This window comes from Trichoderma aggressivum (genome assembly GCF_033847375.1).
Source record: "Trichoderma aggressivum f. europaeum strain CBS 100526 chromosome Unknown scaffold_019, whole genome shotgun sequence".
NCBI lineage: Eukaryota > Fungi > Ascomycota > Sordariomycetes > Hypocreales > Hypocreaceae > Trichoderma > Trichoderma aggressivum.
In genome coordinates, this window is record NW_026946385.1 from 34560 (window position 1) to 48979 (window position 14420).

Genomic DNA, 14420 nt, shown 5'->3' on the forward strand with positions numbered 1-14420 from the left:
TTATCCCCGCATTTTAGGACGGGGAATGGGCCCTGATGCGCACCGCTGTGGCCTGGGAAATGCAGGGCTTATCGTCTTGTTGAGCTGGGGGAGAGAGCAGAGCAAGGAGGCAGATTGGCAGGCTGGGGGAGGCTGTGAGCTGCTTGCGTTGGCGATGCTACGGAGAAACGGTATGTACAGTAGATACGGAGAGTCATGGATGGTCATGGATGGGCATCAGCTGCCGAGGGGCGCCCCCTGAATGAATGCCAATCGATCCCTGGACCGTCCGCCGGTCGTTTGCGTATCGTTTGCGTCCTTTGCCAGAAGCAACCAGACTGTATTCCTTGCGAGCACGCAGGTACCAGCACACGACACTCGCCCGTACAGTGCCAGCCCGGGATTTCCGTCTCAGGGGACCGGCGGCGCCCATGTACCTGGCACAAGCTCCTTGCCTTACGTGATGCGGCCTCCATCCGCTGCTCTGCAAGGAACTGGAACCACAGGGCATCGAGGGACTCGCTCGGTCTGGGGCACAAAGACGGAGAGACAAGACAGGCGGTGATGCGCTGTTCGTTTTCGTAGATTGGCATCGCATCGCATCGCATCGCATCGCGTACCTTCGGAACGGTCAGGAAGCAGCAGCCAGCAGAGGCCATTGTCTGGCACCCCGGGTGTTGAATACATTACCTGGTACGAGTATGTAATGTACTCGTACACAGTCGTGACGGAACAATGACTCTTCCGAAATGAAATGAGCGCTCAATCTTATGGCAAGCCTGCCAAACCTTGGAATTGGTAGTGACTTTTGGCGCTGTGCCTGTTCTGGAGGCTGTAGCTGATACTTTTCGACCGGGGTCAAGCCACACTGTAAGCCCGCGTACCTCTTCTCCCTCGACCAAGGGCGCCAGGTACCTCCGCGGCCAAACCACAGCGCAACTGTACCGGCCCGTTCAAGGCTGAGTACCTGCGCGGTTCAGCGTTGCGTTATCGCATCGCCCCGGGAACGATGGGCTAAACCTAGTTGGGCGGACCCCCAAGACCCCGGCCACAGCGATGCGTCACCGCGGCTCACTGTTCACGCCCGCTGAGGCAGCACTGGAGCCTCGTGCCGCCGCCCTTATCTACCGCGCCATCGCTCGTCTTCTCGCCCATCCTCTTCTTCTTCTTCTTCCATCATCTCTCCCCCTTCCATCTTCATCTTTCATCTCCCCCATCTTTCATCGTCGCGTCCCGTGCAGGAGGAAGCAGGAGTTTGTCTGTCCGCTGCCTTTTTCCGGTCTTTCAGGTCTAGTTTGTCGCAGGTTGACACTCTTCCGTTTTTCATCTCAATCCCCATCTCCAACGTCACGATGCGGACTGCTGTCGCTCTCTCTGTGGCCGCTGTTGCCCAGGCCAGCTCTTTCCAGATTGGCACCATCCACGAGAACTCTGCCCCTGTTCTCAGCACCGTGGAGGCCAATGCCATCCCAGATGCCTACATCATCAAGTTCAAGGACCACGTTGGTGAGGCTCAGGCCGAGAAGCACCACGACTGGCTCCAGAACGTCCACAGCTCCGGCGAGCAGGAGCGCCTCGAGCTCCGCAAGCGAAGCACTATCTTCGGCTCAGACGACATCTTTGACGGCCTGAAGCACACCTTCAAGATGGACGGCTTTAAGGGCTACGCTGGCCACTTCCACGAGTCCACCATCGAGCAGGTCCGGAATCACCCGGATGTAAGTTTCACAGTGTCCTTTTTAGCTCCAGCCATGATTCGTGAGCAAACGCTAATACGATACTTTGCAGGTCGAGTACATCGAGCGCGACAGCATTGTCCACACTATGCTTCCCCTCGGCTCCGAGGACAACATTATTGTTGAGGACTCTTGCAGTCCCGAGACCGAGAAGCAGGCTCCTTGGGGTCTTGCTCGTATCTCCCACCGCGATACCCTCAACTTTGGCTCCTTCAACAAGTACCTCTACTCCGCCGAGGGTGGTGAGGGTGTCGATGCCTACATCATTGACACTGGTACCAACGTTGAGCACGTCGACTTCGAGGGTCGTGCCAAGTGGGGAAAGACCATCCCTGCCGGCGACGAGGACGAGGACGGCAATGGCCACGGCACTCACTGCTCTGGTACCGTTGCTGGTAAGAAGTACGGTGTGGCCAAGAAGGCCCACGTCTACGCCGTCAAGGTGCTCCGATCCAACGGATCCGGCACCATGTCCGATGTCGTCAAGGGCGTCGAGTTCGCCGCCATCTCTCACCAAGAGGCCGTGAAGCAGGCCAAGGACGGCAAGCGAAAGGGCTTCAAGGGCTCCGTCGCCAACATGTCTCTTGGTGGTGGCAAGACCTCTGCGCTTGACGCTGCCGTCAACGCTGCCGTCAAGGCCGGCATCCACTTCGCCGTCGCTGCCGGTAACGACAATGCCGATGCTTGCAACTACTCCCCCGCCGCTGCCAGTGAGCCTGTTACCGTCGGCGCTTCTGCCCTCGATGACAGCCGTGCCTACTTCTCCAACTACGGCAAGTGCACTGACATCTTCGCCCCCGGCCTGAGCATCCAGTCCACCTGGATCGGCTCCAAGTACGCCGTCAACACCATCTCTGGTACCTCCATGGCCTCCCCTCACATTGCCGGTCTCCTGGCCTACTACCTGTCTCTCCAGCCTGCCACCGACTCTGAGTTTGCCGTTGCCCCCATCACCCCCAACAAGCTCAAGAAGGACATCATCTCCGTCGCCACCATCGGCACCCTGTCTGATATCCCCGCCGACACCCCCAACAAGCTCGCCTGGAACGGTGCTGGCTGCAGCAACTACAGCCAGATCATCGAGGCCGGCAGCTACACCGCCAAGCCCAAGGCCAAGCAGGCCAAGCTCCCCGCCACCATTGAGGAGCTCGAGGAGGCCATCGAGGGTGACTTCGAGGTTGTCTCTGGCAAGATCGTCAAGGGTGCCAAGACCTTTGGCTCCAAGGCCGAGAAGTTTGCCAAGAAGATCCACGACCTCGTCGAGGAGGAGATTGAGGAGTTCATCTCCGAGCTTTCCGAGTAAGAATCTCGAAGCACATATCATTTTTCCTTTTATTGTAGTAATGGCCATAATGTGCCGATGAGATTATCAAGTACGAGGGTTCATGGATCGGTACCAGGAGAGACTTGTTTTTGTTTTGGGTATTTGGCATGCACCATGGGCGTGAAGCCACGGATTTAGTATGGAATTTTGCCATTGACTCTGTATTCTACTGCACGGTCCTACGTTTCTACAGACGGAATGCTTGTACAGGAGTATTATATAATTGATAAATTTGCTTGTTAGAGCACAATAACTGATTGCCCGTGTGATGTTCCGTGTCCCAGCATTCACTGCTGTTTGTAACAAGGTGCCTTTATTCAAGGGAATTATTATCTAGCACCCCAACCTTCGTTATCTAACACCCTAACGCCATATTTAATATAGCGTTCCTTCCAATATTACCTTAATTAGTATACTATATAGTAAAATTAAAGATATATAATTAAACTATAATTTTACAAAATTATTATTAAGTTAGTAATATATTATTATAGTTAATTAAAAACTATTTATAAGTCTTTTTCCCTATACTATATAAAATTATAATATATTTTTCCCTAAAGTATAGCAGCAGCCTAATATAAGGCCTATTTTAAAAGCTTATTAAAATAATTATTAAATTTAATCTTATTAATAGTAAATATAAACTTAATTATAAACTTAATTACAGCCTTAGGCAAAGGGCTTAAAGTTAGTAAAAAGCTTAAAGTTAAGGGATTTATTTAACTAGCTTATTAATAAGCTTAAGGCTGCGGCTGGCCTAAAATAAAAGTATTACTAAGCTACTAAACGCGCTAGAGACTATAGCTTATATTAATTAACTAGTTAAAAAAGTTACTTACTATTACTAGTATTATAAAAAGCAGTAAGGCTATTATAAAAGACTACTCTTAAGCTTTAATTATTTTAAATTATAAGAGGTTATAATATAAAAAAGTTATACTTTTTCCTTATTAATAAAGCTATAATTACTAAATAATAATAGTATTATAAAGCTAGCTATATTAATAAATAATAATAAGCTTAAGCAGCGCCTATAAGTTTCTTTCCCTTTAATTAATAATTATTTTCTCTTATTATTAATAAAAATTAACCTAGCTTTTTTAAAATAATTATAAGTTTTAAAAATAAGTTTTAAGAATATATTTATATAAAATTCTATATATAATTTAAATTATATAAAGGTAAGCTAAAACTAAGGCCTTAGTATAAAAAAAAAAGTAAAATTAAGCTTATATAAAATTAATTATATAAGGAGAAATAAAAAAGTAAAGCTTTTATAAAAGGAAATATAAAAATATAATAACTTTATTATACTACTACTATATTATAAAATATACTTTAATTACCTAATACTTTTAAAAAAATTATAACTTTTTAAAAACTACCTTTAGGTTATTAATTTATTATTATTAAAAAAAATACTTAATATTTATATATAATAACTTTATAATTAAAGTTATAATATAACTAAAGTAAAAATAATAATTAATAAAATATTTTATAATATTTTTCTTTTATAAGTTAATTTAAGTATTAATATAATAGGCTATAGCCTTAGTAAACTAATAGCCTAAGAACTTAAACTTAGTAAAATTCTTTTTAAAGCTATTCTTAAACTAATTAATTATTAACTAATATTAGTTTTTAATAAACTTCTTAAATATAAGGTCTTTTTAAAAAACTTTATTAAAGCCCTTAGTTAGCTTAGGAAAGTATTTTTTTATATTAATAATAATATTTATATAAATATATTAATAATAAAAAATATAAAGAATTTTTTTAAAGTCTTTATAATTATTTAAGGTATTAATTAGCGCTAACTTTTAATTAGTTATAATATATTATAATAATATAATTTTAAAATTATTAAGAAAATTAATAAGCTAAATAATTACTTATATATAATCTACTTTTTTTTTAATACTTAAGAAAACTATAGTAACTTAAAAAGTCTTCTTAAGTAATATTAAATTATAAATATTAAAAAAAAGTATATTAAACTTATTTATTTTATATATATTATTAAAAAATAATACTTTTAGAAAATTCTAAAAAAATTAATAATTATTATAAAAAAAATAAAAAAATATATAAGTTTTCTATTTTTATTATAATTATTATAATAAAAAAAGTTAAATCCTTACTAAAATTAGTTATATAACTACTTAAGTAATATATAGCTATTAAGCTCCTTATATTAATATTTATTAATAAAGTTTATAATATTTTAACTTATAATATTATAAATAAATTAATTATTACTTTAGTAAAACTTTATAAAAATATTTATAATTAAAATACTAATCTTTAATATTTTAAAAATATTATTACTATAAGTTTAAATAACTTTATTATAAAATATTATATAAGTAACTTACTTAAGGATATTATAATTATAATAATAAAAATCCTTAGTTTTTAGTTATTTAAAAATTTAACTTTTATTCTTCTACTTTTTTACTATAACCTTAAACTTATAATTTATTAACTAAAAGCTTAACTTCCTCTTTTTTAATTTATATATACTATAGTTAACCTTAATATATTATAATCCTTTATAATAATACTAAATAACTTAATAAAAGTCTTTAGGTAACTTCTTTAAGTAATTAATAAGTTTAATAATATTAAATTTAACTATAGATTAAATAGCAGCCTTATATTCCTTAAGACTACTATAGGATTATTTTATAATAGCCTATAGCGCTAGTAAAGCTATTAAAAATTATAAATAACTTTAATTTACTATACTTTAACTAGGGCTAAGATTTATAATCTAATTAGGATAAGTATTATATTTTTTTTAGGCTAATTTTACAGGTGGGGCCCGACTTCGGGCGTTAAGCCACACTTAGGGTGTTAGATAACAAAGGTTGGGGTGCTAGATAACAATTCCCTTATTCAACATAGGTAGGTACTGAGTGAACTGTATTCTGCATACTCTGCCCCTATCTTTGTTTAGCATCGAAAGGTACCTTAGTGTTCAACTAAACTTTGCTACGTTGGGGCGTCACTTAAACTCTCGAAAGTCAACAATAACAACACAAGAGTTGAAGAAACTGTTGCGTTCTATTGAGAGGTACCTATCTTTGGAATGACAATCTCAAAGTATCAATCAGTTTATTCACCCTCAGTTACCTTGAGCAAAGCAAATTACTGCCTCTATAGGTACTCAAATAGGCACCACCAGATCTGGCAGTTCGAAACTTGAACGGCTGCCAGCTGCCAAAACTCAGACACTCACACCACAGGCAAGAGCAAAGAAGTGCAAAACAGGCTCTTGCCGTATCATCTGATACAATGGGATTCTTCCGATCCAGGAGACGTCATCGTCACCTCCTTCCTCGCAATAAACAACAGACCACCAAAAGAAAAAAAAAACTTCACCCGTCCATCGAGCTTCTTTTGACTCATCGGAAAGTCACATCCAAACCATCTTAATCTTATACTTCTCGCATACTCAGCCCATCTCATTATCACAAACTCCCATCATCGTCATCAAACTGCACATAGTGTTCGATCGTTGGAAAGATAAAGGCAACATCTTTGCGCAGCCTCGAAATCCCCAGCAGCGATAATGCTTCGCCGGAACAGCTGCAGAAGCCAGAACCGCCCCCTGAGCAGGAGCAGGTCGTCCGCCTCCATCGTGCGAAATCCAGTCCACGAACTCACGAGCATCGAACCTTATGTCGCCGAGCGAGACGCGTATCTCGCCGCAACTCTATCGTACAATAGAGCCCAGCCACAAAGCAACGGCGGCGGGAAGACCCCACGCTTGCAACGTCAACAAAGCGTGAGGTTCGTCGGCCCCAACGCCCAGCCGCAGAGAAAACTGGCCACCCGAGCAAGCATGGCCTTGGTGGGCAACATAAATGTGCCACGACGTGCCGCGGGCTCTCACTCTCACCATCTTCCTCCCCCCTCGTTTGAGCCAGGCGAGGACGCTGCATCATTATCGTACGCGAGGCTACGCAAGTCGAGATCGATGTACACTCCCTCAATAGCAAAGACTCCAAACTATTCGATGGAAAACAGCGACCACTCCGACATGTTCAACGGATGGGTGCCGACGCCGCGCTATTCATCGCTTGTCAGGAAGGAAAACGAACCGTTTCGAAGCTCTGGCGTACCAACGCTGAGAACACCCAAATCCATGGGCTTCCTCTCCAGTGACTGTGACAGATCCATGTCTCGAACCAGCATCAGTAGTGGTCATGAATCTGTCCAGCGGATACAAAATCGGCTTTATGAGCCGCCAGAGCGCTCGAGTCGTCTACAAAGCCGGCCATCGAGTTTCTTTCAGTCGAGTTACAGGCACGCCCCGAACCCGACTGGTTTCCCCAAATCTCTCCGGGGTAGCGGCAACAACACTTCAGCTCTCTCTTCAGAACATGTTTACGGCGCCAATTTTCCTCCTATTATCCCTTTGCAACAACCAGGACTGCGGAAGAAAGCTCGCAAAATCTCCAAATCGCTCAAGAGTAGACTCAAGGGGTTCTTTAGTCGTCCCAAGAATAGGGATGATCTTGCGGACCAAACTGGAGAGCATCCCCAGGACCTTGAGTCGGATGATGGTAGCTGCTACCGTGCCCAGACACCAGGTCAGCTACCCCAAGAAGCATCGCTGTATCGTGTAGTCTCCCACATGCCTTCTTTCCATGCCGTGCCACCTAGCCAACAGCCCAGGTCGCGGCAGGCCAGCTTGGGAACCATTGAAGCTGAAGATGATGCGCTCGAAGACGATAAATCACGAGTCACTAGCTGGACCAACTCCACAGCAGACACAATCGCAAATCAGCCACGGTCTGCCAACTGGAGTCGGCAATACCCGTCTGGCTTTCAACAAGATGGCATGGAAGCCGCGCTCTCATCTCACAACCAGACCTCGATGTATCATAATAACGCGATAAATGCCGGCCCCATAGTCAACAGTGACCGCGTGTACTCGGCGCTCATGAAGAGACTCAAAGAAACAAACGGCTATCCAAATCAGTTCTCGGGCGAAGGCCAGAGGCCCTCGGATTCCGTCGACGCAAATTCACTGCGAAGCACTTCGACGATACGACGGCAAGCCTACCATCCCACGTATGAAGGATCAGCTCAGACAATCCGCCACGTTCAGTACGAGGACGACGTTTTCCAAGATAGTACTGAAGGGTCGACCGCATCGCACTATTCTTCGGAATCTACAAAGAGTGTCATCAGACGGCATCAATCCTCGGACTCGCTGCAAAACTACGGCCACGAGACATGTCCCAGCCCAGGGTACGGCGGGGGTTCAGGACTATCCCCTGACAGGAGTGACATGAAGCCACTTGCAGCTGGTGAATCACAAAAACCAACGCTCTCTGGACGAAGCTCGGCGTTTTTTGCCAGTCCGACATGCCACCTATTTCGTACGACCAGTCCATATCGTCGGGCCCTGCAAGAGAGCATGAAGGCCGCTCAAGCAGACGATCAGCTCCGGACGCCTAATGCCAAAGATATCAGCGCCCTGTCTGGGATTAGTCTGCCTACGCGCCGTCCAAGCATAGAAGATTCTGATGACGATGTGCGAGTGACATACGCAGAGAGCGTGTACTCTAACTCTAGTGAAGAGAATGCGCCCCATGTTTATAGCACCTCATCTGCTTCGAGATCAACAGAAGACGAGCCAGGGCCCCAAGTTCACGGAGATGCCAACATTTTCATCAGCACAGAAAGACGGCAGCTGCCGCCCCCGAGTCATACTCGAGATAGCTCTTCCGCTAGCTCCGTCGAGTGGAAGACGTGGCTAAGCGCCAACGTGTCTAAGCTGGAGACGCCTCCAACGACACTGAAGCCTGATTTCCCACAAGAGCCTTGGTCTGCTTCCCAGGATTTTAGTCATGTCAGAGAGAAGGCAGAGATTGAGACGGAGATTGAGTCTGATGAGGATGGGTATCCTCAAGTCACAGCAGGTGCCGGCCTACCACCTAAGCTGGCGCCGAGCAAGGACTATGGCAGTCCCTCCGTCTTGACAGCAATGGCAAGAGAGCAGTCTTATCTTGCGAATCCTTGGCGGCCCCAGTCTACGACGACTACCAACGAAAACTCGCCACTGATATCAGGGGCACGACCCAAAAGCCTACATGGTAAAGACTCCTCGCCCGTGGCTGCAAAGGACAATCTGCGTACTATCCCTTCGGTGCCCAACGTCAACACTTGTGTAGCCAACCTCGACTCGTTGGTGATTGAGCCGCGAACATCCTCTCTCAACACATGCTCCAGGCCATTCGATCCCGTCAGAGAAGAGGCGCGCCTCAAACGACGGTCACGGACTCGTCTTGGAGCAAATGACGCATCGGCCAAGTCCAGCCCAGGCTTTACGACCGCTCTCGAGAGGCAGTTTGGGGTTAGTAGGACAGGCTCACCACGGGTATGGAAGGCGGAAGAGCCGTCGGGCGAACTTGGGTCGGAAGCAGACCCGGGAATTGACGAGTTGGGGCGTCGAGACTTTGACGCGCAGACCATGGGAAGCAGGAGGATGGTGGACCTGTTTCTGAGCAGCCGGCAGCAGAGAGTCGCGGGTAGTCAGGCGCGACAAAGCAGCGATAGTCTGTCGGCTGCCTTTGTCTAAGTTGAGAGGGGGTATGAGGTTAGAGCATATATTATTTCTGGATGCTGCATGATTTAGAATGACAGGTGTTAGTGTTGACAAGGCAAAAAGTCGATATTGCTGAATTCATGACTTATTATAACCAGGTAGTTTTGGTAGCTTAGCTAGGCCACAGAGACATGGTTTCAATAGAGGCTAGATGGAATCTCTGCAGTCTTGATGTTGGCTTTATTTCATTCACCACCGACGTTTCCAAGTTGAGCATTGGTTCTCTATGCTGACCGACAACCATGTAATTGTAGGTAATGGCGTGAAATCCGTGTGTTGTGGGAAAGAGACGCCAAAGACTTGTGGGATATCCTCCGCTTCTTCTAATTGTTCTTGTGTCGCCACCATCGTATCGCCATCCGCGAGCACCACATAGACCAGCGTCTCGGCAAAAAGAAACTCGTCCAACGTCGAGCTGGTATCATGACTTGGAGATTGGTCTCTGAAGATGGGCAGCCCAATCGTAAAAGTCGTCGACCGTATACCCATCCAACTCAAAAATGCTCAGCAACGTCCAATTGAGGAATGATTATCCATGCCTTGTGGGTGAATTGCAGCCTAATGTTGTTGGTGCGGCCGGTTGTTGGTCATGTTGGGGGGACAGGGGGCTCGTGTAGAGTAAGTGTATACTGTTATAGGTGTCTTATCATACAACACTCAAGAGTTGTTCAATTTTACCGTCATAAACTAAACTGCTTGGGCAGTGATACTGTTGTTATATATCGAGTATTTATTATGATAACCAGGTATTATACAAGACATTTTTACACAAAGGCGGTCCTCCTATGTAACGGGGATATTAAAGGGGTCAGGAATTAGTCGTATGTATCTCTATACGCAAATCAAGCCGGAAAACATGCAGGAGAGAGGGAAAGCAACCATCGTCATCATCGTCACCACTGTTTAGCATCATCATCGTCGTCCTCGTCGTAGGATACGGGGCTGACATGGACTTCCCAGAGCCGAGCCATGGCTTTTGGAAACTCGTCCTTGCGCTCCTGGCTGATCCAGGTGCCGTATTCTTCATGCGTCACCTTCTCGGCCAAGACACCCCTCATCTCGCCCCCACGCACAAGCTCATGCTGCGTGCGTGAAGAGTTGACGCCTCGCGACGTGCGGAGAAAGTGCCAAAAGTCGTCCGTCACGCGGACGTACTCCCTCAGGGCCTCCTTGGTGTTGAGCGTCGCGCCGGTTGTCCAGCTGAGCAGCAGGGGCTCGATCAGAGGCGCATCGGAGACGCTGGGGTGGGAAGTGCCGATGCTGGTGAGGAACCAGGACGAGTGGCTGGGGGTGCGGTTCAGCACGCCGAGGGCGAGCTCCTTGACGGTGTCAAAGTGCGGACGGCCGTAGAAGACGCTGCGTTGCTTGGACCAGGTGTTTGAGTGGACGATGAGGAGGGGCACGTCGATGACGGCGTTGAGAGGGCCGCTGGCCTTGCCCGGGTCGAGGATGATGCCCCCGACGGCAGGGTTGATGTCCGAGGGGGCGTGCTTCAGAGCCTGGAGAGCACCGGTGGCACCAAAGGAGTGGCCTGCGATGGTCAGGTTGCCAAAGTCGAGGCGGCCGGCCCAGTCGCCCAGGTGGGAGCCCTCACGGCGGGAGTTGCGGCTGAAGACGTCGTCGCCTTTGCCACTGTTGATGGCGCGCAGGATGTTGATCGTGTCCAGGATTTCGGCATCTCGGAAGGCGAGCTGTTCGCGCTTGTATCTGGCGGCGTCCATGGGGGGGTCGGATGACAGTTCTGCTTCTCTAAAGGTGAGGAGCTTCTTGTCGTCCTGTCCCTTGATCCGCATGAGAGACCCGGGGCAGCTCCCATCTCGGTGCTCTATGGCTGCGACGACGTATCCACGACTGGCAAGCTCGCCGACAAAGTGAGTGTAGTCGGTCCTCGAGCTGGCATCGCCGTGGGAAAAGACCATGACGGGGAACGGCTCAGCATCTGTCACACTAAGCAGTGGCGCATCGACCTTTGCGGGAATCGTGATGCCGCCCGCAATCGCCCACAGCGCAAAGGTAAATATCGGCCGGACGATGAAGTTGTCGACGTGGGCAAGCTTGGCATAGCCGGCCGCCGTCAGGCTGACTGGCCTCGCAATCCAGTCGTGCCTGCGCCGGCGCTCCCCGACGCTCTTGTCGACGGGATAGTAGACGGTGAAGAGCGTCGTCTTGTGCTCAAACGCCGGGCGGCCGGTGGCCTTGAAGACGGTCTCGGACACCAGCCGCGGCTTGTCGAGGGCAATCTCGACGTCGACGGCGCCGACGTGATACGGGCCCGAGTATGCCGGCAGCGGCGAGGCCAGCAGCGGCACGCCACGCACGAGACACAGCAGGGCGTAGACGGACACGAGCACCACTGCTGCGTACCGCCAGCTCCGGCGAGGGCGCACCAGGCCAGCAGCTGAGGCGAGGACGCGGCGCCACCAGAGCGTCCACCGGCTGCTCCGGTCGAGACGGAACCATCGCGGGGGACGAAGCCATTTGGGCTGCGTCTGGGCGGGGACGAGCAGTGGCGAGTCGGGCAGTGAGACGGAGTCGTTTTCGTGTTCCCGTTCCTGGCTTTGCTCTTGTTCTTGTTCTAGTTCTAGGACCGAGTCGAGCTCGAGCTCGGAGTCGTCATCCGAGTCGGCGACGGGCCTGGAGGAGATGAGGGGGGCGGATTTGGACTTGGAGGAAGACATGATGGAGAGAGATCTGAGGCTAACGATACATGTACATTTGAAGGATGGGCGGGTTACACAGGAGTTGATACCTATGTACAAGGTTGTAATGAGAAAAAGATGAATGAATTACTACCTACCTAAGGTACTAAGGTAGATGAGGTATGTCGATGTAGGAGCCAACAGGGTCGTTCGATGACGTCGTTGGATTTGGATTTGGATTTTTTTTTTTTTGCCGGGCTGCCAATTCCATTTTACCGGATGTCATTGAAAAGGTACTTGCATGTTTTAGGAAAATGGCTGTTAGTTCGAGTACCTCGGCGGTCCGTGTGCCAGAGAAGCTGAACGACGGCAGCCTCTCACCATGATTGCAAAAAAAAGTTGAGTTGTGAGATATTATACAAAAGCTTGATAAAAATTGAGTCGATGAGCAGGTGAGAAGACTGAAGAATAGGATGCTTTTTGATGAAAAAGGTTGTGTTGATGGAGTTGGGATGTGACGAGGTGCCTGATTATAGGGTAGCTTAGAAGCCACTCTGCTCAAACTCAATCTTGTGGCCATACCCTTTGGCTGCTGATATTAGTTCCTCGGGGGTAACGTATGGTCAAGGTTAATCAAACAGTAATCAGGGAGTTTCTGTTCTATCAGGTACTGTAATCTCCTGTGGATGGGCTTGCCAATGATTGTATTGTCTTTTGCTATGGCTGCATATGCACAAGCAGGATATATTGGCTTACAGCGTCCTCCTGTTAGCCAAAGCATGCAATGTAAATCATAGTTGCTGGGAGCATACATACTAACATTGCACGCAAACGATGAGAAACTCACCCACAGACTGCAGGCTAATCCATCAAATCAACTCACCAAGCTTGCTGGTTCCATCCACGAGGCCTCTCACCTCTCCCCTAACGAGAGAGGCAATTTAACAGCAACCGACCTATTAGCAAAGCCCCAGATATCAAATAATATCCGGGCCACCAAATTCCAGCATTTGTGGGCCGTCGGTTCCAGAAAGCGCCACACCGGAACCAATCACCAATATATCGATGCAATGCACCTCTCGCTTTTGGCTCTTTAGCTTCACGGCCTGCTCGGGCAGGACAGGACAGGACAGGACAGGACAGGACAGACGCATCCTTTCTGCCGCGGGTGCATTAGCTCGCAGGCCTCTGCAATGCACCGTACTGTAGGCACCGGCGAACTGGGCTGCCACCAATGCTGGTTTTGGTGTTGGCTTCCCGGTGTAAGCCGGGCAGTTCTGAGATAAGAAGCCATGTGCTGTAAAGTGGGCTGAACTCGGACTCGAATCGTCTCCATGAGAAGACGAGGCGGGTCAAGGCAAAAAGACTTGGGTGAGACTGGGGGCGGAACTGGCATCGTTCTTGATTGCCTCTGCACTGTGTATCGTGTCAAGACTGGATTCTTCGGCAGCATTCTTGCCGGCTTGCCATCATGCAGCCAAGGAAACGAGCACGAGCACAGAAAAGGCTACGGGAAGCTGGGAGGGGGTTTGGATGAAGCCGGGATCCCCGCACTTGGCATTGCTCAGCACTTTTCTTTGGTGTCCATCTAACATGAAGACATTACCAAAGACATCAGATGATGGTTTGTCACTAGCCGAATACCGTCTGTGTCTGTACTCATACTCGACTTGCTGGAGTCGAGAAAAGATGCATGGCTCCGTGGGATAGACACGGCCAAGCTGCAGCTGTGAGGTACAAGTAGAAGCAGAACAAGCACTCGCACATGCCGTGGAGCATCCTGCGTCATCACAGTGTCTGCTTCCAGACGAAAAGTCACCCAAACTTGTTAGTTGCAGTAGAGCAAGACTAAAGAAAAAAAAACAAAAAAAAACACCAGTGGGAGGAGAGGATTCGGGGTGAAGCCGGGCTGAAGGTGATTCATGCAAGTTGGATGCATGAAGCGGGCGAGTGGAGCGGCGAGGGATGGCTGGCGGCTTGGACCGAAGGGCTAGAGGAGCCTATCGCACAGCCTGGCCGGCCATCGCGTGAGCCACAAAGAGAAGAAGCAGGGCGGCGGGGGGGGAGAGGGAATGAAAGATGGCGGCTTATGAGTACGGAGTCGAATGGCTGGC

The 14420-nt window shown here is 47.7% G+C and overlaps 3 protein-coding genes across 3 annotated transcripts; 2 read left to right on the plus strand and 1 right to left on the minus strand.

Annotated features, from left to right (window-relative positions):
• Positions 1-1035: 1035 nt before the first annotated feature.
• On the plus strand, positions 1036-3018 carry Triagg1_5390 (uncharacterized protein; the record flags this gene model as incomplete). Its single annotated transcript, XM_062899899.1, has 3 exons — positions 1036-1236; positions 1284-1697; positions 1768-3018. 3 exons carry the CDS (start codon positions 1036-1038, stop codon positions 3016-3018), a joined length of 1866 nt encoding a protein of 621 aa, XP_062755511.1.
• Positions 3019-6619: 3601 nt separating this feature from the next.
• Positions 6620-9640, plus strand: Triagg1_5391 (uncharacterized protein; the record flags this gene model as incomplete). Its single annotated transcript, XM_062899900.1, has 1 exon — positions 6620-9640. One exon carries the CDS (start codon positions 6620-6622, stop codon positions 9638-9640), a length of 3021 nt encoding a protein of 1006 aa, XP_062755512.1.
• Positions 9641-10560: 920 nt separating this feature from the next.
• On the minus strand, positions 10561-12345 carry Triagg1_5392 (uncharacterized protein; the record flags this gene model as incomplete). Its single annotated transcript, XM_062899901.1, has 1 exon — positions 10561-12345. One exon carries the CDS (start codon positions 12343-12345, stop codon positions 10561-10563), a length of 1785 nt encoding a protein of 594 aa, XP_062755513.1.
• Positions 12346-14420: the final 2075 nt, after the last annotated feature.